Genomic DNA, 26,630 nt, shown 5'->3' with positions numbered 1-26,630 from the left:
CATTGTTACCATAACAGATATATTCTGTGGGACCAGAAAATTAATCTTTACGTAGATACTTATTTAAAGTTAGACTTAAAACATTCTTGTACATCATAAAAAGACTTACTATGAGTCAACTAGATAAATAACGTTTCTAAATTCACCACTATTAAGATAAATAATTATGTGGGCATTTTGTTAGACATTTTTATTGCCATTATAAAAAAAAAATTGCAGGTTTTCGTTAGTCGACATTTTGGTTGATGAAACATATTTAATTGCCTAGTATTATGACAACCTTTCCTAAAGGTGTAACTTACTTAATATAATTTTGTTTGACATACATTAATAATTAAAAAATATATAAACTGGTAACAGTTAGAGCCCTCTCGTTATTTTTCTGTTTTGAAATTTGTTCATAGACTAATTTCATTACGTTAGAAGTATTTTAATATCATAAAGTAGGCCAAATCGGCCCAAGGAATGCGGGAGGTTAAGGTTTCTCCCGTCACATACAATCGGCATTAATGATAGAAGAGATATCAGAAGTCCTACGTGCCCACCGCCTTTACCCTCAAGAAAATACTCCTAGTACTCATTTCTGTTAGAGACTGGGCAATATTGTGGCCCGTAGGATTAGATTAGATCAATGGAGGAAATCAGTGACCCCATCGGAAATCGAATCAGCCACCTTTTCGGCTTTACAATGATATGCCTTAAATTTTAATGTTATAAATTAATTAAATATCTCCTTTAAAAGTTACTACGTCCACATGCCTCAACAGAGAATTCCTTTCCGAGATTTTCTCCAACTGTAAGGCGAAGGTCGGGGAACCCATTGCGAATCGTTCTACTCATTTCGTTAGAATGTTATCTGGCTATCATCGATTCCATTGATGATAATATAACGCCACAGTAGACAACGGATCATTAAATAATCGATTAGATAACCAAACGTTGAAATCCCCTACATTTAGTAACATTTTTGCGAAATTGGTAACCATGGAGACGAAGAAACGGTACATGCAAGCGTATGACATGTACCCCTGAGCATTTCAAACGAAGAGGGGAGAGCAGACTGTAATCAAACTCATCAGATCGTCAATCAACCTCGTTGAGCTAGTTGGAGTCGGTGACGTCACTCCAGCTAATAACACACATTCGCAACCTCGAGGCTTCTCAACTGTCGCGATGGAGGTACAGTTGTATTCGGTATTTTGCCCTAAACAGAAACAAAGTTTTGTTGCTTGGTTATAGTAGTCTAAAGTCTCTATGGTGCTACATATGCATGCACAAGCGTTGTACAGGTCTTAATAATTTAACTTCTTCGGCGATCCTGCCCTGTTGCTATTTTATCGTGTTTCTCCCCCCCCCCCCATATGGTAGCTATTAGGTTATGTTCATTTTCGGCTTAACTCTCGAAAATTATCTAATGTTCCTTTAATGGAACGGCGAAAATTGGAGTGAGGCAAGTGGCAGTAGGCTTGGGGCTCACACAAGGACACCTTTTTTGCGTACTTTTTAAAGGTTTCTTCAATTTTGTATAGATGAAAATGTAAGTCGCATGGGTCAATGAAACGGGATCATGGTGCCATAAATTAAAATGACGAAATTCATGCCTAGTAGTTTAAAAACTGTCGTTCTTGTAAAATCTTTCAATAGCAAAAACACGTTGTGCACCGCTCCACCTTTCCACGATGACTAAATAACACTGTATTGGCAGCAGAATGTGTGCGCAGTTTACCGTCTCTCAACTGTGCTTTGAGAGACACACGCTCCTTAAGTCGGAAGCCCAAGAAATCGTACCGGCAAATACGTACCGCGACAATTCGTCCCAAGAATATAATTTGTACCGCGACAATTCGTCCCAAGAATATAATTTGTACCGCGACAATTCGTCCCAAGAATATAATTTGTACCGCGACAATTCGTCCCAAGAATAATAATTCGTCCCACGACAATATGTTCCAAGAACATTTCGTCTCTAAAGGCTGGTTCACAATAAACCGGGAACGGAAACGACAACGAGATCGAGAACGAAAATATTTTTAAAATAAATATATTTAAATGTGATCATTCACAATTAACTATTGTGAATACTCACATTTAAATACATTTATTTTAACATTATTTCCGTTCTCATTCTCGTTGTCGTTTCCGCTTCCGGTTTATTGTGAACCAGCCTTAATTTACGACGTACCACGATAATATTGCCCCATTGCGAAATTTTAATAATTAAGCAATTGTCTAGCAATAATCCTTAGCAGTTGCTTAACAACAGGCGGAAATTTAAAACAAGATCAAAATTCGTTGTACAAACTGATTAAATATCATGGAACGTCCACATCTCACCATATCTCAGAAAGGCAAAACCAAATTAATATGGAAAGGATATTTGTAGGGGAGGAAGGGAGAAAACAGGATGGAGATGTGAAAGAAGAGGAGAATGTTCTGCTACAGTTCATTTAGAAGTAGGGTCACATCAAGTTCTAAACGAAAGTGATCATGCGCTTGCTCCTGATTGGGGTAAATGCAGAGCAATCGAAGTTTTAGCAGAGATCAAAGAGTCAGCGCAGTCATCCAACGAAGCAACATCTTCAATAGTGAATCGTCACTTCAGTGCTATGTCAAGTGAGACGTACTTCTTCTTCTTCTTCTTCTTCTTCTTCTTCTTCTTCTTCTTCTTCTTCTTCTTCTTCTTCTTCTTCTTCAGTAGGTGCTACAACTTCGTCGAAGTTTTGACCTTCTCAATTAATTTACGCCATTCTTTTCTGTTATAAACAAGATTTGGCCAATTCTTTACATTCAGTGTTTTCAAATCGTTGGTTATGTTTTCCTTCCATCTACTTTTTGGTCTTCCTCATGCTCTTTTACTGATGGGGTTCCATTTATATATTTTCTTAACTGTTTTACTTTCGTCCATACGATTGATATGGCCAAACCAAGCCATCCTTTGCGCTTTGATTTAGTTTACTATGTGTTGGTTTTGTATTAAAATATTTAACTCTTTATTATTTCTAATTCTCCACTCATCGTTTGCATCTTTTATTGGGCCAAATATCCTTCGTAATATTTTCCTTTCAAAAACCAGGAGCTTTTGCTTAGACAATAATTCAGTTAGGGTCCAGGTTTCACTTGCAAATGTTACAATTGGTCTTATTACTGTTAAATATAGTCTTAATTTTGCTTGTTTGGATGCGTATTTGCTTTTGAATAGGTTGAGATTTGCAAAGTATGCTTTATTTGCCATAACAATTCTATTGTTTATTTCATCCTCGGAGACGTACTTAAAACTTCCAAAAATCAACCTTAAATCGTTTGGTCCAAAGGGTTCGTAAAGAATATTTACCTCCCGATCCTAAATCCCTGGATGATTTGGAAGTCATACCAGACCGTTTACAAACTGATAAGGACGGCAGACGATGGCTCCTCTCTTTCAATGCCGACAGTAAACTGGAAATATTTATAACTTATTTGGCACAAACTTGGGAGTAAAACATGTTGGGACAAATACTTTGGAACGATTTGTCACGGTACAAATCTTGTAGCGGTACCAAAAGGCATTGTGACAAATATTTTGGGACGAATTGTCGCGGTACGATTTTTCCGGGACGAATAGTATTTTGTGCGAGATCGTGCGTATTTGCTTGTTTTCCGCACAGAACCAATACGCGGTAAGTGTGAAATACCACATTCAGTATTCCCAACGTAACACACATAACAATTTCCCTCTTCTTACCGCTTAAGCGCGACATTCATTTTACTGCTTTAGGCTTTTAACATATTATTTTTAGAGACGTTTAACATAGTAATAATTATAAATTGGAAACTTACCACTGCAATTTCACCTAAATTGCAATGTTAATTATTGTTTTTAAATATTTGCAAAAATTAAGTAAAGTCTACTACTCCACGAAACTTATTGCATTCCTGATACAAGTAACATTAAGGAAGCCGTGAAAAAATCAACAAGATTCCAGATGCCGATGTTATTACTGCAATATGTTATATAAATAATAATGTTAAAATATTAAAATGAAAAATAAATCATTACATAACCTTACCGTTTGTTTTAAGTTCACATTTATAGACTGGGGGAAAAAAAGACAGACGTATATCACGGCCTGCTGGAGTATAGTAAACACAGAAAACATTTTATAGCAACAATGTTGAAGGAAGATATTTTAGTGTTCCGAAGTTGCCGTCATTAAACAGAAACCAACATGGAGATTTCATTGCAACTAATTAGAAATTCGTCTTTCAGATATGTAATAAACGATCTTCGCACAAAATAATGTACGATACACGAGCGGTATGTTTGTTTTCATGTTTTCAGAAATTAAAAAAGCTCAACTACGTTTCGCTTTCTCAATATTTTCCTCGACCATGAAAACGTCAACATACCGCTCTTGTAACGTATATTACTATTGTTTAATCGTGTTTTAAACTACAAAAGTTATTAAGTCTGTATTAAGTTGAATTTGGGCGAGAAATTGTCAACAAATTTCGCCTAAATAACTATGTCGGGAACAGAGTTTTTTAAAGGGCCTCCCGGCTTTATTTCCATACCGGAGAAAGCCATTCCCTGAATTTTATCGCCCTCGGCAGGGTTTGAACCCACAAACCTCTAAACCAGCCACTATATGGTAGCCGTTAGACCACCGTGAGATGAGGATAATTAACTAGTTCAGTATTATCTCTAGTCCTGGTTGAAAATAGACTTTAAGTCATTCTTATTAAGTTACATAGGCCTACAGACCGTTCCTGTCTGCCAGGGTGGATAAATGGTCGGGCAATTGGAATGTTGGCTATAAAAAAATTGAAGACATAACGGTCTTACTCTGCGAAAATAGAATAGAGCTGAGACGAAGGTCATGATGGCGGCAACGTGTCAGACAATTCCATCTTAATTACACGCAATAATGTTGATAGTTTAAGCCGTTATTACTCCATTACTTCGATAGCCGAGCTGCAGTTTTTAGGTGTATACAGGGTGTACCGGAAAGTTTGCTACACATTTTGGGAAAGAGGTATCAAAAGAAATAAATTTTGCTAATGAACCCATTCTCGGTGACACTCCAGTTCTGGGTGGTCAAGTGGTTACTATGATAGTAATTATATTTAATGTTCGTGAGTTCAAACCGGCCCACAGTGGTCTATTTCTCACTTTTACGGGGACATTTGCCCTAAAATTCAACCTGCTCAAATTGTAAAACACTGGCGTAGAAATATAGCCAGATAGTTGCGTAGCACTTCTAAGTATGGGTAATGGAACGGAGAAAAATTCTCTCCGGCGCCGGGATTTGAACCCGGGTTTTCAGCTCTACGTGCTGATGCTTTATGCACTAAGCCACACCGGATACCACCCTGGCGTCGGACAGAATCGTCTCAGATTAAGCTCCAACTCTTGGGTTCCCTCTAGTGGCCGCCCTCTGCACAACGTCAAATCCCGGCGCCGGAGAGAATTTTTCTCCGTTCCATTACTCTTACATCGTATGATGACGCAGAATATCTGCATGGAAATATCATATGTACCTCGGTACAATAAAATAATATATACTTATAAGTATATTTTAATAGAATCAGCGAAGATAGGAGAGTAATAACAACACCGTTAAACGGAGCAAAATATACACAGCCGTCAGTCGCTGATTGTCAGCTCTTTCAGTTGGTTTTTCGTTTTCTTATAGCAAGTGCTTACTGTAGTATATTGTGAATATTTGAGTGTCATTATGGCTGCTGGTCCTTCAGGTAAATTATGTACTATTTTTATCAACATTTTTTTATTCTATCACTATTACCAAATTACTCTTCAAGGAACGACCACTCATATAAATTGAGGGAAAGAAGGCAGAGGACGGACACTGGAAAGTTTTCTTTTCTCAATCGTACTATCAGGGACTGGAATGCTTTACCTGCAGACTTACTAAAGGCTTTACCAACAACCAAAAATGTATTTAAAAATAGGCTTAAGGACCTTACTAATAGACGGTAATTATACACAGTATTTAAAGGGTGTAAATGATATGTTGTTATTGAAGTGTTGTATCAGTGAAGAATTATGTTGTGTCAGTGAAGTGTGTTGTATCAGTGAAGAAGTATGTCGTGTCAGTGAAGTGTGCTGTGTAAGTGAAACGTGTTCCTGTCAGTGAAGCTTTATAGTTTATAGTGGCAGTGCAAAGTATTTGATGTTTTTGAAGTGTTAGTGAAATCAGGATAGAATCAGTGAAATGTGTCGTAGTTCCATTGCAGTGAGTGAGTTGACAGCGAAATGAGTGTAATGTGAAAGGTACTTGTGCAGATATGAACATATCATACTCGTGGGTTTTAGTTCGATCTTAGTTTTAAGATACAAAGTAGATTTATTTCAAATGTTATTTTAAGTGATCGTTTCATTTAATTTAGTATATTCCATGTTGTTGTTGTTGTTATTATTATTATTATTATTATTATTGATTATTAGTATATTATACATACTATAATACAATTCATTTTTGGATTAAGAGAGAAAATGAGTCTCAGCGAGTTCAGAACTAAATTCAACAGGATGGAAAAAAAAAATAATCCCCTTTCTTTCGGGCTAAAAGTTGTATAATATTCTTCATTACACCCATATCTATGTAATAAGACCCTCTTAATGTGCGTGGGTCTGCGGAAGTTAACTATTTTTTATGTTTTACGTTGCCAGGCGTGAGTCAGATAGTGACGCGAATGGACATGTTTGAATTCCTTTTCAACGGAAGTCTTCTTTCTCGAGCAAATACTATTGCTGTAAAGAAGAAAATGGTAGACTTCATAACATCGAGCGTTTCTCAAATTAAGGAAGAGGAGATATGCAGTAAAATTTCCCTCTTTTCTAACAAATTGTTACGTCGCGGCCTGTAACTATGCATTTCCACTTTTATCTTTCTTTTAAAATTAGTAATTCAATTTTCCCGAAAAAAAAAGTTAAATTTTCCTTGACTTATCGTGACTGGCCATTAGGCACCTGTCTTCCAAATGTGTACGGTGGGATGCGAAGAGCTAGGCGTAATTTTGATCAAGATCCCAGTCTCAATTTGTTATCTGTTTTATTCGTAATTGTGTTGTGTACCATTGTTTTATTTTTGGCATTGCGTTCCCAGTGAAGTGTTATTGTGCTCGAGGAATAAATATAGCCCGCTAAGAGTCTTTGTGACCATGTGGTCAGTGTGACGCAAGGCCACCCGAGTGACACACTCCCAGCAGGCCTTTAGGAGGATGATAAATCTCCACTTCTAACAATATTAAATCTAAATAAAACTACTGTCTCATAAATAATGTCGCTTTTTAAAACAAACTTTCATCGAGATTATTTTCTGACACCTTCTATTGTCTTGTAGTTACAAGTTTTCTACTCGATTTGAGAGATTTAAAACCTAAGCACCTGGAATTTTATATAAAAAAGTCGAAAGTTAAGGGGTTAGGTGAAGCTTATAGCAGTAAAAGTTTTGGAAATATTCAACATTTTTTTCCTCCATTACTGTATTTTGTACAATAATGAAAATTCGTTTATGTAAAATTTTGTCCTTCTGCTATATGAAAAAAATATTTTTACGATTAAACAATTTTTTTTTTTCAAAATTCAAAATGGTGGCAATTCACTATGAAGTGATGAAGCGTTTCCCTCATAATTCATAAATTTGTTAACTTTTTCATGTTCTCTCTCTTTTATTTTATTGCTGAAAGTCATGTTTACAATATCATGCTCTTTCAACTACATTCCTTAAAAATTAACTTTTTTTTTATTTTTTGTTAGAAGAAAATACTGATATTTGACCTTTTTAAATGAATTTATTTTTATCAGACAATATAATGAAAGGTAGATAAGTGACCTTACATCATATTACAGTACTTAACAAAAGTTTAAGACCATGAGCAAATTTCATATAATTATTTCCTGGTCCTATATTTTTGTTTCTATTTCCCTCATGAATATTTTGTCAATTATTTGGACTGTGAGATATCTATCGACGCAAAGAAAGTAAAATTATGACATTTAGTTTTCGAGTTATGATTTTAATGAAATATTTTGTTACTGTAAAAAATGTTATATTCATAATTACGGAATAATTTATTCATGCTAAACCAACATGTTTATTGTAGTGATGATTTTTTTCAAGCAATTTGAGAAGTGTGAGAACACATTGGTACCAGAAAGAAAAATTTAAAAAATTTTATTTTCGTTTTATAATTTTTTGCATATTTTTCCAAAATAAGGAAAATAATAGTAGAAATAACGTTAAGTAAAGGCATTCATAGCTTCACTCTGGAATAAGCTAACGTAACCGGACCTACGCCAATCGAATGTACGAAATCACGTACTTTCGATTGGCGTAGGTCCGGTTACGTTAGCTTATTCCAGAGTGAAGCTATGACTGCCTTTACTTAACTTTATTTCTACTATTATTTTCCTTATTTTGGAAAAATATGCAAAAAATTATAAAACGAAAATAAAATTTTTAAAATTTTTCTTTCTGGTGCCAATGTGTTCTCACACTTCTCAAATTGCTTGAAAAAAATCATCACTACAATAAACATGTTGGTTTAGCATGAATAAATTATTCCGTAATTATAAATGTAGCATTTTTTACAGTAACAAAATATTTCATTAAAATCATAACTCGAAAACTAAATGCCATAATTTTACTTTCTTTGCGTCGATAGATGTCTCACAGTCCAAATAATTGACAAAATATTCATGAGGGAAATAGAAACAAAAATATAGGACCAGGAAATAATTATATGAAATTTGCTCATGGTCTTAAACTTTTGTTAAGTACTGTATATGCATGCATAAATATACACAAAAAATTTCATCACAATGTTGGATAGTTTTTGAGTTATGTGGAAAACGCTTTATCACTGCACAGTGAACTGAATTCAAAAAAATTTAAATATTTTTTTTAAATCATAAAAATATTTTTTTTCATATAGCAGAATGACAGTGATTTACACATACTAATTTTCATTATTGTACAAGATACATTAATGGAGGAAAAAATGTTGAATATTTCCAAAATTTTACTGCTGTAAGCTGTACCTAACCCTTAAAGAAACAAAAATATTGTGAAAGTCTGTCTTCAGTTGCCATGGTAATGATTTTGCGTGTACTGTAAGTTTGAAAGTTAAACAGAGTTAACAGAGCCTATAGAAGTATAGAGTATATACTTTTTTTAATTGCATTTCGGAATTTATTTCAAGGATGATGAGAGTTTCAAAATGTAATTTCCAGTGTAGTAAACTAGTTCTCCGACATCCGTGACTTTAAAAACGCTGCGTCTGCAAAACATACCGACACTGCAGACACTGCGGTAAATCACGACAAACCTACGAGTCAGGGTCTTTATATTCCATGACAATGCGGAACTATTTATAAATATTTTGACCAACTTTCTTTGATGTCGAGTATATAAATATGGTTCGTTGACACAGGAGACCTGGAACATCTCTATGTAACTCGGTGATTATTATTACTGCATTGCCCTTCGATCCGGATGTTCGCGGGTTGAAATCCAGTAGAGAACGATCAATTTATTCCACATCTGTGGAGTAACGGTTAGCGCGTCTAGCCGCGAAACCAGGTGGCCCAGGTTCGATTCCCGGTCGGAGCAAGTTACCTGGTTGAGGTTTTTTTCCGGGGTTTTCCCTCAACCCAATATGAGCAAATGCTGGGTAACTTTCGGTGCTGGACCCCGGACTCATTTCATCGGCATTATCACCTTCATCTCATTCAGACGCTAAATAACCTAGATGTTGGTACAGCGCCGTAAAATAACCCAATAAAAAATACATACATACTCGTACATACGCTGCATACAAATTCAAATTCAAATCTATTTACAATTTACATTTGAAATGAATACATGTGAATAGATACCCGAAATAAGCATATGCTCGTGCTCCCAGTAGTCTACATAAAGTTTTACAGGGATCAAATAATAATGCTGAAGATAGAAATAATAGTAACAATAATAATAATAATAATAATAATAATAATAATAATAATAAAATAATCGTGACAGAAATGATACAAAGATTGTAATACAAAATAATTCATTAATAGTAATAATAATAATAATAATAATAATAATAATAATGATAATGATTATAATAATAATAATAGTGATAAAACTATTTACAATAATAAAATAAATACTAAGACGGATAAAATAAAATATAAAACCACTAGCGGGAGTTAACACAACTTAAATAAGCATATAACAACCGGAAAAAAATGACGAACTCGAAAATCAACAGAAAAGTTCGTTGTATCGCAGACTACAGCAACCGCTATATTGACATTGTGTTGTGCATTAATGGTAGTAGGGGGGAGCGGAAAGTCTACGTAAGTGTCATTCTCTTCGAATCTTCTCGTACAATCATGGGAAGTTAATGTTGCAAAAACAAAATGTCTACGAGTCAAACTGTTCATTATTACCAGGATAAATACAAATAATACTGAAATATATTAATCTAGTTTCAGTTATAGATCTCTCCTTTTGTGCAAGAGATATCGTATCAAAATATTTTATGAATGGTGGGGAAAATATGAATTTCAAGAACTCTCTAGTGACAAGAGATAGTGACAAGTACAATCAAGTGTATCTGTGGCGATGGTAAGAAATCATTTATTGGAGATATACACTGTTATTAATTAAGAAAATGATCTATTTATATTTATTACAATGTTTTATGTTATAGGTTACATGCATCAGATAAATACAATAAAAATTAGTACCATATAATGCTAGTAACAATAAAAAATAAATAAATAAAAAATAAAATTGATCAAATATCATACAAACATTTTCACTTTATTTTTAAACTTAAGAATGTGTAAATTGCTTAGGTCTGGATTATTTTTCAATACTGAATTGTATAGTCTTGGTCCATAATTCCTACTGTGTCTTAATCCAGCTGTAGTGTGGCATTTAGGTTCTGCCAAAAGAGTTGGGACATTTCTTCTGGTGTTATGTATATGTTTCTCAGTTATAAAATTCATTCGATTTTTGTGAAAATATATTAGTACTGTATTTTATATATTTGCTAAATTTTTAGTACTTGGAATTCAGAATAAATGAATTGTGTCGGATAATCAAGTGGTTTATGCAGACAAATAAAATACAAAATATGAGTTTGGAAGGATGTATGTATGATTTATTTTATGGGCAGATAGAGGAAGTATATTGCAGTACTTAAAGTGAGGCAAGCAGAAACAAAACACGCACTTAATGGCAATGTATTGTACCTCAACCTCATTCCTCAGTTTGAGGTGTGTTATCATGAGAGATGTTTGAATCAGTTTTGTTTGTTTTTAAACATCTTTGTTTCAACACTTTCCAGGGAAGCTGGCTGTAATTTCTACACACAAAATCTAATCTTATGGTTATCATGTGGGATATAAACAGGGCTGTCTGACGCAGTATGACTTGTGTTTCTGAGAAAGCCTCAAATATCTCAAGTGACGGCATGTACTATGATAGTTGGTTATTGCTCTAATTTGTCACTGTCTGTCTGCTTTATAGCTAACGATTTATATTAGGTACAATGGCGTAACTGCACTGAGATAGCACACTATCTTCCGTAACTCATTTCCACATATAACACACATTTTTTATTATATCTTCTAGTGTTTACTGTGTGGTCCGCAACTCTTCTTAAAATATAATAAATTGACCTCTCCACTCATAGAATTGACAGAACAGTTCACAGAATGTAAAAATGCTGTAATTTAAGAAAATAAAATTGTACATTTTGGCACACTCAGTATACACGAGGATATAAACAAACATCTTATCATAATAATACCGGACAGCTGTATACTAGCAGCATTGGCGTGAGTGCGAAAAATCGCGGACCTGACATCTAGCGCAGAGGGATGGAATTACGTCCACATATACAAATATTAATATAGCGAGATTCGGACTGTTGTTTAAAACGTGAGTTACTAATGTGGAATTATATACGAAACACTTAAGAAATGTTGAATAATATTTAATGTAAAATTATTATCTTATATCAGAGCTGCATATTATGAGAAGTATTGCATACTTCATATTGCTTTCCGTAATTAATTGTTACATATCTTTTCTTTGGTTTACTGAGACAAAATCAATCTGTTATTAGGAATGAATTTACAGTAATGTTTTATATACGCATTGCTGACAACTGCAAAGATAAAATTGATAGTAATCTGATGCTTGTAATAATTAGTAAAGGCATGTGGACAACAATAAAACTTAATTTGATAAAACGTTAAAATCCAATACATTTTAACTTCTATTTATTTATTAGGTCTAAATAAAAAAACTAATTTGTATTTTTCTATCGACACAAAGACGAAGGAATTAGGCCTAATTAGGCCTAAAACTTACGTTTTATGAACTATCGGAAATCGAAAGTACGATTTGGAGCAATTTGTAATGCTGTAATTGTCACAATTATAAACAGCACATATACACCCTGACATTTTAACACTAGTACTAATTCATAAAACTATTAAATTAATTAGCCCAGCAACAATATACATTGCAGTTGATTACACCTTGTTTCGCGAGTATCTCCATCCCGACAGGTAGGTAGCAGCACCATCGTCGTTCGCACGTAAAACTGCTAGCTGTCCGTTATTATTATAGTAAGGTATTTGATATAAATTTCCTAAAATAAGCCATATGCATCTAATAAATATAGAATTTAACACTTTTTAAGACACATTCACATTATGAAGTTATTAGCAATATTCCATACTTATTGTTCATCCTGTATCTGAGACTTAAAAAATTAACACCTTTTTTTAGGTATCTCTAGGACTTTGTTAAGAAATACGATATAGACTGCATTAAAATAGACACAAAATTCATCCATAAAAGAATGACCTTTACTTAGTAAACGATGGATATATTTCTATAATCAATTTTTTTCGACAGTCGTACTTTTTCTCGACCTGACATTGTTTGTTACAGTTGGCGCCAGCTTTTCTGGCGTGTGTCCTAAATATATTGTGCCCAGTTTGTGAGCATGTTGCCAGTGCAGCTGAGAATGGTACCACTTCCTATACACGTCACATCAGCCATTTGCCAGACACAGTTGTCAGACTGACTGCGGCAAATGTAAAACACTCACACTTAACGTTCCCATTACTTATTTCACACGCCAAAAACGGTGACGAGGACTGTATGTAAAACATTGTCTGGTTGTTATGGAAACAATATAAATTAAATGCTATATAACATCTTATAACCTAACATGTGCGGTAATCTCACTGTGAGCCTACAGTATGTCCACAGACGTCTACAGCTGTGCAGTAACGGTTAACATGTTCTGACCTTGAAACGAGCAGGCCTGGATTCAAATCCTGGTTTCGACAACTTATCTGGCTGACGGTTTTTCCTCAATCAAATGAAGCAGAATTGCTTGGTAACTTTTGGCGTTGGACCTCTGACATTTCGCCATCACTACGTATTATACTTCCCCTCTGTCATCATAATTTCTGTTTCTTTCCTCCATTTCGGGTTTACGACCGATGCAGAGCCGCCACCGAACTCGGACCCCTTGGTGTGTGGTCATTAATTGCTGGTGGTAGTGCTATTCTGCTGTCCCCTGGGTTCATGGTACATCGTGATACCGAGGTTAAGAGACCGCTGTGATGCTTACGTGGAAAGGTAAAAGGGATTCTGTAGGCCGTAGTGAAGTTCGAAGGAGGCCCGTAGGGGAATTTGTAACGCGGGAAGTTATTCAATAGTTTAGCATATTATCGTTTCCTGTGACGTACAAGACGCAATCAACAAATTTTCTGACTGTCCTGAATGTAGCCAACACACAGGATTTATGAGACGGAGAAGTTATCTAGAACCAGGGAAACGCCTGGAATCTATACTAAATGCATCACTTGAAAGGCAGAGAAGAAGACTAGCCATAAGGCGTAAATAGAGAAACAGAGCGATACCAGGAAAAATCGCAATAGGTCCTTGACATGTTTGCACAAAATCACGTGTAGAAGCTCAGTTCTTAAAGACAATCTGACGCTGTTTGATAAACTGACTCAACAGGCATGGAAGCAATGATCTTCAGTGATACACGCATGTATGTTTAACGGTACAATAAATAATACAGTGCACTTCGGAAATATATTGATGATTGCATTTTGTACGTTACATGAATTATGTATGTCTTACACTTCAACTGAATTGAAATTCTGGAGGGGACACTACGACCTTTCAAGATCTATTGCGCTAACCCTCAAACTAGGCGCATTCCCAAACCCAGAACGGCTGACTACAGTAAGGTTCGCTGCATATTCAGGTTTCGAGCAGGCCACCTCACTCATTCTTTCGCCAGCCCACTCCTTGCGTCGCCAGCCGGCGTTCGGGGAATGCTATGGAATGATGACGGAATGCAGAAATGTTGACGAAATGATGTAGATTCCTAATGTAGGAAAATGAGAGAACCCCGATAAAAACTCCAACTGCAATCTTGTCCATAATAAGTGTCGCAATGAATTTTTCAACAGTAATCTCACGAGATGTTTTGATTTATCTAGAGAAAATCAAAACTCGAGTGTGATTTAATTGACTATTACACGATTAGAAGAAAGTATATAAAGATTAGAAGTAACGAAGTACTCCAATACAATAAATATTAATTGACTTACGAAAATACAACTGTCTTCAAATGTATTATTGTACCATCTCAACATTACAAATATTACGCTAGATGCATGCTAGATGGCAGTAGTGAGCAATGCCTTCTCGTCGAGAAGTTCTCGATCTATATACACGATGGCAATGTTACTAGTCAAGAAGGCTTTGTTGATTCAGTTTCATTTTTATTATTAAAACAGTTGCATTCCACTTCATTTATCCGAATCCCAGTAATCAACGTCACTTGACAGATGATTTTCAATAAATCTTAATATTAAACAATCTCTGATACGTGACTATCCATAATATCATATAGCAGAAGCTATAACATAACCTAACTAATATACACAAGTGTTAGAAAAGTTTTAATTAACGACGATGACATAAAAAATAAACATGAATAATTTTAAAAGGAATAATTATTGAATGTACAATTTTCAAATTTGAATGTGGTTGGTGGTTCAATTGATGTTATATTGGACGTGTGCGTAATAGAAGTGGAACTCGTTGATTTAGGCCTACATGGTGTATTCAACTTATTCAGGATTTCCGAATGGTGCTCTTCATTTATTTGTAAATCGGATTTCAGAAGATGCATAGGTATGATCAGTGATTTTTATTAATTCTTGTTCTTGAATGCCAATGCGAGTCATATTTGTAACTGCTGTGCATCGACTGGAGTGGGTTGTAATTTTATATATATATATATTTTTTTTTTTGACGTCCAGACCAGCGCAGTTTCAAATGTTGGCAAACAAAGAAACAAATGCTAGGGACGCGATAAAATTAAACAAGTGCTAGGGACGCGATAAAATTAAACAAATGCTAGGGACGCGATAAAATTGTGCGATAAGCAGCCATGATTGGTTGAAATACGTCCTTTCGTACCGTTTTATTGGTCAAAAGTAGTATGACGTAGTAGGAGTGTAATAGTCAATGAGAAATCCCCGGCCAGATCAGGACTTGAACCCGGTCCGTCTGTGTGACAGACTGAAGGTCTCACCACTCAGCCATCGCAGGTGTATATCTTACATTTACTCGTTACGTTGCCAGTAACCCTTGCGTATATGTAAAAAAAAAATAATTATCCGCATTATGAAATGTGCCAGACCTCGAGAAAGTCCAGATATGGAGTTAGAGCAAGACTCGGAGTGCTGTGTCACAGAAAGGATAAGAAAGAAAATTCCTTGAGATGAATAAAAAGAGGCGAACAGAAGTCATAGCTGTGCGCTATGATCTGAGGATCCTTACTGCACGAAATGGAGGCGCCTGATCCACTTCTGGCTGCAGCTGCCGTCATCAAGGATGGGCTCCACTAATCTAGGGGAGTTAGCAAGCGTATGAGGGAGTTTAATTTCCTGTGCTGGTCGTACAGTTCGGTCAGGCACATGTTTAATAAACACACTCCTCAGTCTGCCTTACATACATCTCACAGTATCGGTTAAAATCTCAAACATAGATCTATACATCTTCTTCATTTATAAATGAAGTCAAATACCTTATTTTCGTGATTATAGAAAATGTTTTTTTGTGCGAGATCGTGCGTATTAGCTTGTTTTCCGCACAGAACCAATACGCGGTAAGTGTGAAATACCACATTCAGTATTCCCAACGTAACACAAATAACAATTTCCCTCTTCTTACCGCTTAAGCGCGACATTCATTTTACTGCTTTAGGCTTTTAACATATTATTTTTAGAGACGTTTAACATAGTAATAATTATAAATTGGAAACTTACCACTGCAATTTCACCTAAATTGCACTGTTAATTATTGTTTTTAAATATTTGCAAAAATTAAGTAAAGTCTACTACTCCACAAAAGTTATTGCATTCCTGATGCAAGTAACATTAAGGAAGCCGTGAAAAATCAATGAGATTCCAGATGCCGATGTTATTACTGCATTATGTTATATAAGTAATATTGTTAAAATATTAAAATGAAAAATAAATCATTACATAACCTTACCGTTTGTTTTAAGTTCGCATTTACAGACTGAGGGAAAACAAATGACATACGTATATCACGGCCTGCTGGAGTATAGTAAACACAGAAAACATTTTATAGCAACAATGTTGAAGGAAGATATTTTGGTGTTCCGAAGTTGCCGTCATTAAACAGAAACCAAGATGGAGATTTCATTGCAACTAATTAGAAATTCGTCTTTCAGGAATGTAATAAACGATCTTCGCACAAAATAATGTACAATACACGAGCGGTATGTTTGTTTTCATGTTCTCAGAAATTAAAGAAGCTCAACTACGTTTCGCTTTTTCAATCTTTTCCTCGACCATGAAAACGTCAACATACCGCTCTTGTAACGTATATTACTATTGTATGTAATTCAGGAAACGAAGGTTCATCTTAGAGATGGACGATAGTCACCTGCAATAGTATCGACTGTATTATCGACTGTAGTTCATACAATCGAAAATCTTATCGTTCTTTGATTCGTTGTTTTTATGACACTAGTATTTAAAATTCGTAATATACACCATTACGAAATTATACCCGTTTGTAATCACGGAGGACTATTGTATTCAAATAGTCCCCATTGAGGGGAGGTGCATGGGCTGAGACTGCCCTCACACGTAGGTCGCTCGGTTGGGCCCATTTGTTACCCAGGATGAAATGATGTGCCTGCCTTAAGAGGTTAGGTACAGCTTACAGGAGTAAAATTTTGAAAATATTCAACATTTTTTTGCTCCATTACTGTATCTTGTGCAATAATGAAAATAGGTATGTGTAAAACACTGTCCTTCTGTTATATGAAAAAAAAATTTACGATTAAAAAAAAATTATATATATATATATTTTTTTTTTTCAAAATTCAAAATAATGGCAGTTTACTGTGCAGTGATGAAGCGTTTCCCTCATAATTCATAAAAACTTGTTAACGTTTTCATGTTCTCCCTCTTATTTTATTGCTGAAACTCATGTTTACAATATAATGCTGTTTCAACTGCATTCCTTAAATAAATGTTGAATATTTACGGACGCTGTACCAGCTACAAGTTTATTTTTACTGTATGGGATATATTTATTAATTTGTAAAAATATATTTTTGTTGTAGCTTGTAGCGTAGATGGAATTTGTGTTAGCGAAAACCTTAGCTTTCCACCGGCGTAACTAAGACGACTAGCGTATATGCCTGGGGATCCAGAGATCCACTTGTGCGTGGGTTCGATCCCCACTTCGGCTGGTTACTTGGTTGGGTTTTTTCTGAGGTTTTCCCCAACACTGTAAGGCTAATGTCAGGTAATCAATGGCTAATTCCCAGCTTCATGTCTCCAAATACCATCTCGCTATCACAAATAAATTCTATCGACGCCAAGTAACCTAGTAACTGATACAGCGTCGTTAAATAAGTTAATAGAATATAAAGAACCTCGTTAGATATCCAATCAGGTAATCAGACCCACGCCAAAGCATAGTGTTGGGTTAGTAAGCAAACGCGTTATCGCCTGAGCTATGCCAAGTTTTATTTAAAATGTATAGCCTACGTAATATGAGAAATACAGAACTCATTTTCATTACATTTCACTCACAGTTTGTTTTCGTGTCAAATAATCGTCCACTCATTTTAGTTATTGTTTTTTTAATGTTTCATTTACATTGTCTTGTTTAACTGTCCTCATTTTCCGGAGAGTCAAAACATCTGTGTAATCGAAAACTTCTGCCCTACATACACTAAAAGCACGTTTGACGCTACACAGTTTTTATTAGTTTTTCCTTCTTTTTTGTTTTACAAAGGACAAAAATGCCAATAACCACGCATAGAATATCCGCAAACCGTATAATCCGGGCACGGATATTGAGAATGTGAATCGAATTGAAAGGTTGAAAGGGAATATTAATTGGTTACCTGCGGGAAGGAGAAGATGAAACCCGGGAGAGCATTTGATGTGGTGGAAGGACGGAAATTGCGAAGTGTGGATAAGAAAATTAACTCACGATATCAGCGGTAAAACCCTGAGATTAGAATAGCGGGGAAGTAACAACACTGCGGAAGCGATTCCCACATCAGTTCAGTCATGCATCCTGAATGTACAGGGACATAATTTTATTTTTACTAACATTTTTAATATTAACTTGTCTGTACCTCTGGATCAACGCCGTTTGCTACCCCCTTCCACGACTGGAGTTCGATGATACTGACGTAATATACAAACAAATCACTTTACTAGGTATAGGAGGGAAGAAAAGTAGTTCATCCATTTATGTAAACTAGGAAATATTGCGCTTTTGAGTTTCATCATTTTCATTAGGTTTTTTGTTTAATCAAAATACAGTACAGTATTAACAATGAGTGTTTTTACTCACGAACTGAGCTGTCCATGTGGACGTATTCATTATGCAGTGTATATTATACTGTCTACAACACATTAGCGTACAATATAGAGAATGAAGTTAAATTGAAAAATAATCATAATATCGATATTAAACACATTTCGATACAGGCTTCAGTTCTATGTGCATATTATCGCACTATAGACTATTGTACTTAATTCCAATTACCAGTTCTTCGTACTAGTAACTCATGTTGAAATAATTCTGTACCTACTCTATAAAAGAGTGCCTTACGTACTGTAAATTCAATCTTCACTTCTGCCCGAAAAGATAAAATTACTATCTACTGTCCGTCCAAGTGGTTATGTCGTAGGGTCGTAGAAAAGAGGGAAATCACGTGACAGTTAATTACTTAACGAGGCCCTTTTATTTAAGTTATTTTAAACAGTTGTATAATATTACGTAAACGTCCAAAATCTAACAGAAATTAATGTTCTCAGAAAAGACCTAAGACAGCCCAGCCACTAGCTGGCGAATAAAAGCTGGTGGGGGAAACCGGGATACGACGTAGGCAAATGGACGACAATACCTGTGCGAAAATGGTTCAATATTGAAAGCTCTTTCGTCACTGGAAAATGCGAACATATTTTTGGAGCGTACTGTGACTACTATGACTGTATATGCGGTCTTGGATCTGTGTGGAAGACGGTTAAAGGGGTGGGAGTGAAGTACATTAAAAAACTCGGGTACAATAAAAATTGAAGTAAAAATAAAATGATGTCCCTGTATGATGCGCCAGAACGAGTGACGCGAAACGTCAAAACCCAAGTATGAGAACGTCGATCCTCATATGTAAAATAAAAACAAAAATGCAAAGGTCTATCTGAAATTCAAACCAATGGTAAGCTAATCTAACATAAAATATAATATAAATCCCACAATGGTAGCTGCCCTTCAGAAAGGGTTGCCAAAAGACACAGCATACTAAACAAATAAAAATAAACATTTGTGTTATGATTATTATTTTCAAATGGAAGCTTTCCTTGGGAACGTACGTTTATTCAATTTATTATTAGTAATGAGATACGAATGATTTGAGACACAGTTGGGTAGATAAAAAATTTCTACAAATAAACGCTATAGTAGCTTATAAAAAATGAATGGTCACCTAAACGCCAGCAATTTGCATAAATTAGGAAAATTTCTTTTTAGAGTTAAAATTAGATGGGAAGAGAAAGTCAAAGCTCTAAGGGAGATGGAATTATAAATGTTGAGTAGTCACACGATAAGAAACTACGAAGAGTTGTCAGTGAAGTTAACAGAATAATTCTTAAGATATTGAGCATAAAATGAAAAAACTAAGGTAGGAGTTTTAAATACAAGAGCTATACTTAGTATTAGTTGTGTATTATTACTACTACTATTATTATTATTATTATTATTATTATTATTATTAGTTTTATTATTGTTAACAGAGGATACTTATAGGTTCATTATGTAGCCTATTAGTTTGTGTTACATTTGTATTGAGAGTGATGGCGGATTAAGAACTGGAATACATCTAATCCGCCATGACGTGAACAAAGATTGATGAAATATTAGTAATGAGATAGAATATAATAGTACATTATGCAACGAGCTTATAATGGTAGTAATTAAGTCGCGAGTATGTTTATGAAACAAGCGCAAGCGAGTTTCATAATTTTCATACGAGCGTTTTAATTACAATTACAGTCAAGTTCCATACGACTTTTTATGCTCGACCATATTGATTTTTTCCGGCAATTGGTGAAATGAATTTGCGGGAATGTGCTTTGTGAAAGGCTGGAAGATGACGGTGAATTGATGTTAATTTGTGTGTTGTTTTTTTTCGACTGAGTTTAATATTGTCTAATCTGGCGCCAGTTGTCTTTCGATTGCATATCCGAGAATAATCGATACTTGCGCTTTCATATTGCTACAATGTTGTTTTCTGATTGGTGGAACACCTGAACTTTAATGAATAGGCGTACTTTAATGAGGTACATTAAAGGGCTGCTACCAGGTGTATAATTACTACATTTCGGGATGGGCGAGCATAAAGAAATTTAGTAGTACAGGTGACTACGTAAAATCTGAACAGAATATTTCATTACGTCTACAGCAATAATTTTCAAAATTTTTAAAGGAATTCCAAAAGACTTAAAACATTCAACTGAGAATTTTGGAATTATTTCCCTTGCTCCGAACAATAATCTAAATACTTCATAATAATCCCTAAAGTATTAAATTGTAGGGTCAGAGATGATCCTCTTATCTTCTTCGTGATCACAATGTTTTTTTTTTTCTGGGCGTATGTAATATTTAGCTGCCGGATACGGACTGGAAAGTCCGGGGTTCGATCCCAGGTTGTGACGGAATTTTCTCTTTGCCAGACTTCCAGAACGGCCCCGAGGTTCACTTAACCTCCTGTCAAATTGAGTACAGGGTCTTTCCTGAGGGTAAAAGGTGCTCGGAGGGTGGTGCCGACCAACCAGGTCATTCTAGTATGGATTTTGGATTATGTTTTTTCAAACTTTCATTTTCACCCTATTTTACCTAAAAGCGATAGAAATACTTTCAGTTGTCAGAAATCACCTATAATAATGTGTTCTTAGGTTAGGTTAGGTTAGTTTAGGTTGTAGTTCATTTCCTACAGATGAAAATAATTCTATCGTTTTTACGACGGTAAAATACGGCGAAAATGGAAGTTTGGAAAAAATTGTCCAAAAGTATAGATCGACAAATCGAACTGAAACCCTGACCGAGTTACTACTTGAGCGCTGGCTGTCTTGGGGAGGAGCAAGTGAGAAAGCCCGGGAGGAAGGGAGAGAGCACTATGCGCTCTGTACTTGCAGGTCCACTCACAGTTTGTCAAACCTGCTAACAAAAGCATTAAAAGTTTGACTAGTTACCTGTAATGCTAGCATAATGGAACCTTCCTAGCCGACAGTCGAGGCAGAAATGAAGAATCCGTTATTGTGGTAATACTGGAGAGTGGTTCTTCTATTGGTCGCGATGCCCACACACCCCCTCAGATATTTACGTGGTGATTGGTGACTGAATGACGAGGAGCGGGGAGAGAGAAGAAAGAAAGAGAGAGATTCCAGAAGTTGGCGTGTTTTACGGGGTTTCACTTAAGTTGTCAAACTATAGTCAAACTCAATAAATACTGTATTTTACCTTGGAGATCACTAAAGTTGCTCCCTATCAGTTTATATGTAGATTATTCTAGTGATTTTACAAATTTCTACGAAATGCCGTTCCCATGCTTATCATTTAGGTCCTTCGATTTTTCGTGCAACGATCAGAATTGAATAGTTTCATGGTTTACTTGAATGTTAAGGGAAGACTCCACTGAAAATCATGAAAAATTTTCCATATCTTTTTGCTATTTCACTTATTCAGAATTTATATTTTCATACCCCAAATGGATTCAGCTCAATTCTGATTACAAATACTCGTATGTTTACACTTTTTAAATTAAGGCTGGAAGGGGGCGTGGAATTTAAAGAGCTGTCAAAATTGTTTTTCATCGAATAATTCTTTTTTAAAATTTCTGATTACAAATCTAGTAACTTTTTGTTGGCTCCCTGAAGTTACTAGATAAATGTAGCGGAGGAGAATATTAATTTACAAAAAATTTCATTTTATTTTCAAATCTATTTTTCTGTTTTCATTTTTGTTGATTCAACACCAACTTTCTTATGCCAAATATTAATCAATTTGGATGAAATTTTTACTGCAAGTATTTATAAGGTAGCTGCATGTTTCTATGCACTTATTTTGTGAAAATGCTGCTAGTTTATTTTATTAATATTTTTCTTAAATATTAATAAAATAAAGTAGCAGCATTAAGAAAAATATTAATAAAATAAACTAGCAGCATTTCTCACAAAATAAATGCATAGAAACATGCAGCTACCTCATAAATACTTGCAGTAAAAATTGCATCCAAATTGATTAATATTTGGCATAAGAAATTTGGTGTTCAATCAACAAAAATGAACACAGAAAAATAGATTTGAAAATAAAATGAATATTTATGTAAATTAATATTCTCCTCTACTACATTCATCTAGTAACTTCAGGGAGCCAACAAAAAGTTACTAGATTTGTAATCAGAAATTTTAAAAAAGAATTATTCGATGAAAAACAATTTTGACAGCTCTTTAAATTCCACGCCCCCTTCCAGCCTTAATTTAAAAAGTGTAAACATACGAGTATTTGTAATCAGAATTGAGCTGAATCCATTTGGGGTATGAAAATATAAATTCTGAATAAGTGAAATAGCTAAAAAAATTTTGCAAATTATTCATGATTTTCAGTGGAGTCTTCCCTTAAGTAAAATATTATAGGCCATGATTCTTTGTCTACTGTACATGTCACAACTCTTAAGTAGGCCTAGGCGAATTATAGGGACTGTAAGTAACAGCGGAAGGGTCTGCAATTTTAATTTCAATAATGATGATGATGATGATGATGATAATAATAATAATAATAATAATAATAATAATAATTTCAAGGGAAAAATTGTTCCGGGGCGGTGTCGGGTGGTGTTCCCGGGTAGCTCAGTTGGCAGAGCGCTGGTACGTTCAACCAGAGGTCCCGGGATCGATACACGGCCCCGGAACAATTTTTCCCTTGAAATTATTCAAATCTGCTTTACAGGAAGCTTTACCTGAAAGACAAGATTTGCATAATAATAATAATAATAATAATAATAATAATAATAATAATAATAATAATAAACTTAAGAAGCACAAAAATGTCATGTCATAATATTCCAACGTTGTAGCTTACCTCTGCCAATTCGCTTACGCCGATGTCTCATATTGACGTTGTTGTTCTTGTTGTTAATGTTGTTATTGTTGTTTTTGTTATTGTTGCTGATGTTATTGTTGGCAATGACATGCCCCGAGGAGAATTCCAAGATCTTCATCATTACACAGAAAAATACTACCAACATTACGGAATTAAAATCACGATATAAAAATATATTGAAAAGAGTTTTTATGATGTAGCCACACCTAGGTGCCACATAATGTCCAATCTTCTGAATGTAACATTGCTCATTTTCACTAAATCACTTATATTAGCATCTTATTATCCAATATTAAGTTCCGCGTGACCTTTCACGTCCCATATTGGGACTAGATTATAATGTAAGCAGTTGATTGGAACACAGACTTATTCTGTAAAACGATTAAAGAAAACTGTAATGTTTCTAACTACCGAGCGTTCTTCATATTTTATAGAACAAAGATGAAGCTAGTTCAGGTCAGGAGAACTTAAACCCAGTTCTCATACTAAAAGTTCATGAGATTACATTCCCACAGCCTTGTACTGCATACAAAATGATTAAATATACTTTCAATCTTGCATTTAACAGTCCACAGTCTTCACACTTAAAACGTAGTTCGAATAAAAAAAGTTACACAGTTTCTATATTCGCAGTTTATGAGACAAAAATGTCATTGAACACAAGAAGTCAAAGTTTTACTGTCCATAAACCGGAACATTCACACATCTTCACTTTTTATGAAACAACAATTTAAATTAAATAAACTCAAGAAAACTGAAATCCAGTTCCCAGAATCGCATGTCCGTTAAAGTCCTTCTGAAAACAAAGTCAAGTTCTATCCAGAAATAGATTAAGGAAACTTTCAATATTATTTTTTGACAATCACACGATCTTCACATTTTTATAAATATAGGCTAGATGAAGATCAGATTAAGAAAACTGAAATTCAGTACACTTAATCCAAAACTGATGAGCTAAAGTCCCTCCGAACACAAAGCCAATAACGTTGAACTATCCACAAGACGAAATTTTAACCGCCATTGCACAGAAATGCACATCACTGCAAGCAATTCTGTTAGTTTGATTTTCACATTTTATTGTCACAACTAGAAGTCACAAACAAAAAACCACAAACACAATAAAAATGCTTGTATCTTGTAGTAAACAGTTTAATAAACACACAACTTCCAGTCAGTCCATGTTCACAAAACGATAATGTATTCAGAAACCTCGTATCGATATGTCAACAATCACACTATCGGTTAGGTCACGTGACTGTTTTGTTTATACGAAGGCACTTAGGTGTGAAGGCGGAGTCTGGACGTTCCGCTTGTAATCTGGAAGGCCTGCGGAGGATCACTGAGTCACGGGCCGGCTCAAGAAAGAGTTGGAAGTTTTGCACTCGGCACGCTCGACTCCGAGTTGGTTCCATCCGCCCCACGGATGACGGGCTTCCCGCCAGAACAGGGGTGAACACATGCTTGTCCCATTGTTACGTAGCAGTACACGAAAATATTAAAAATATATGGATTTATTTAAACAAAAAGCTAATTGATATTAAATTTTTATCAATTAACTCAACAATTAACTCTACATTCATTGAGATATTTGTCTGTCATCATCATGATTTAAGAAATACGAATTTAGGCCATAAGTTGACCTGTTTCGGTCTCAGCTAGACAGGGTCGAGTCGTTTTGTGGACGGTCAGGTCGACGTCTTCCTTGTGGATGGTAATATAATACAGCCACAGTCTAGTATATACAGTCACGAAGCTTGAGTTGTGAGGGCGCTAGAAACAATAGACTGTGCCGGTACTATTTTGCATTGTCTGTAATGAGGCGATATTAGCGATCCTAGTTGTTAGAAACTATCTATGGATGCATATTTACTACGTACTGAGCTTCGTGACTGTTTACTAGACTGTGATACAGCATTAGGTATCCTATTTGGTGGCATTTGTGTCTATTCATGTTTATTTTATTATTCGGCTGTTCTTCGTCCTGCACACACGAGACTGATGTCTGATTTATGTTGCTGTTACTTCACGATTATTATTATTATTGTTATTATTATTATTATTATTATTATTATTATTATTATTATTATTATATGCCGGTGAAATGAGTCCTGGGTCCAACACCGAATGTTGCCCAGCATTTGCTCGTATTGGGTTGAGGAAAAACCTCAACTAGGTAAATTGTCTCGACCGGGATTCGAACCCGGGCCACCTGCTTTCGCGGTGAGACGCGCTAACCGTTAATCCACAGGTGTGGACTACTTCACGATGAAATGAAACTGGCAGATGGTATAACTTTACGAAATATAAACTATCTGGGAAAATAAAAAAAACGAGTTTTTGTAAGATCGAGGATCAGTAACAGGTTAGTTTTGGTTTGTTCAGACTTTTAGTATGCCTTGAATACGTTTTATGGTAGACAAAAAGTGATTTTTCGTAAGGTCAAGGATCAGTGGCATGCTACATTTGGCTTGTTCAGACTTTTTTGATATGCCTTGCATAGTTGCATACGTTTTTTGGTAGATAGAAATATACTTTTCATAAGGTGGAGGATCAGAGACAGGTTAGACATATGGGGCCGTATTCATAGACATTTTTAGCGCGGGCTTTCGGTGGATTATCAGCGTTTTTCGTATTCATAAACCAGTATTAGCGATAGGATATGATTTGAATTCTGTACTAGTAACCAGTGGATAGCCGGGGCTAGCTTAGTACGCTCGTAGCGCGTGCTGCGAAATGTCTATGAATAGCACCCATGTAGTTTGTTCACAGTTTTAGTATCTCTTGTACATATGCTTCTTGGCTGATAGGTTCACAGATAGATTTATCCTGGACCGAGAAATTAGAATTTTCTTGAGT

General features: G+C 35.2%; 1 protein-coding gene across 3 annotated transcripts in view; it reads right to left on the bottom strand.

The window, feature by feature from the left end:
- Nucleotides 1-26,630, bottom strand: part of LOC138695049 (uncharacterized) — a 466,263-nt gene that overhangs the window by 259,188 nt on the left and 180,445 nt on the right. For 2 of the 3 annotated variants that reach the window (XM_069819385.1, XM_069819386.1), the window contains exon 1: nucleotides 23,754-25,117. The exons of the other annotated variant lie outside the window; for it this stretch is intronic. In XM_069819385.1, coding sequence (XP_069675486.1) covers nucleotides 23,754-23,919 — 166 coding nt within the window. In that variant the 5' untranslated portion in view covers nucleotides 23,920-25,117. Of the gene's footprint in view, nucleotides 1-23,753; nucleotides 25,118-26,630 lie in introns of those variants that run through there. 3 annotated transcript variants of the gene reach the window in all.

Source organism: Periplaneta americana, chromosome 2 (genome assembly GCF_040183065.1).
Source record: "Periplaneta americana isolate PAMFEO1 chromosome 2, P.americana_PAMFEO1_priV1, whole genome shotgun sequence".
Classification (NCBI taxonomy): domain Eukaryota; kingdom Metazoa; phylum Arthropoda; class Insecta; order Blattodea; family Blattidae; genus Periplaneta; species Periplaneta americana.
The sequence above is the reverse complement of the archived record's forward strand: the minus strand, read 5'-3'. Positions and strand labels throughout refer to the sequence as shown.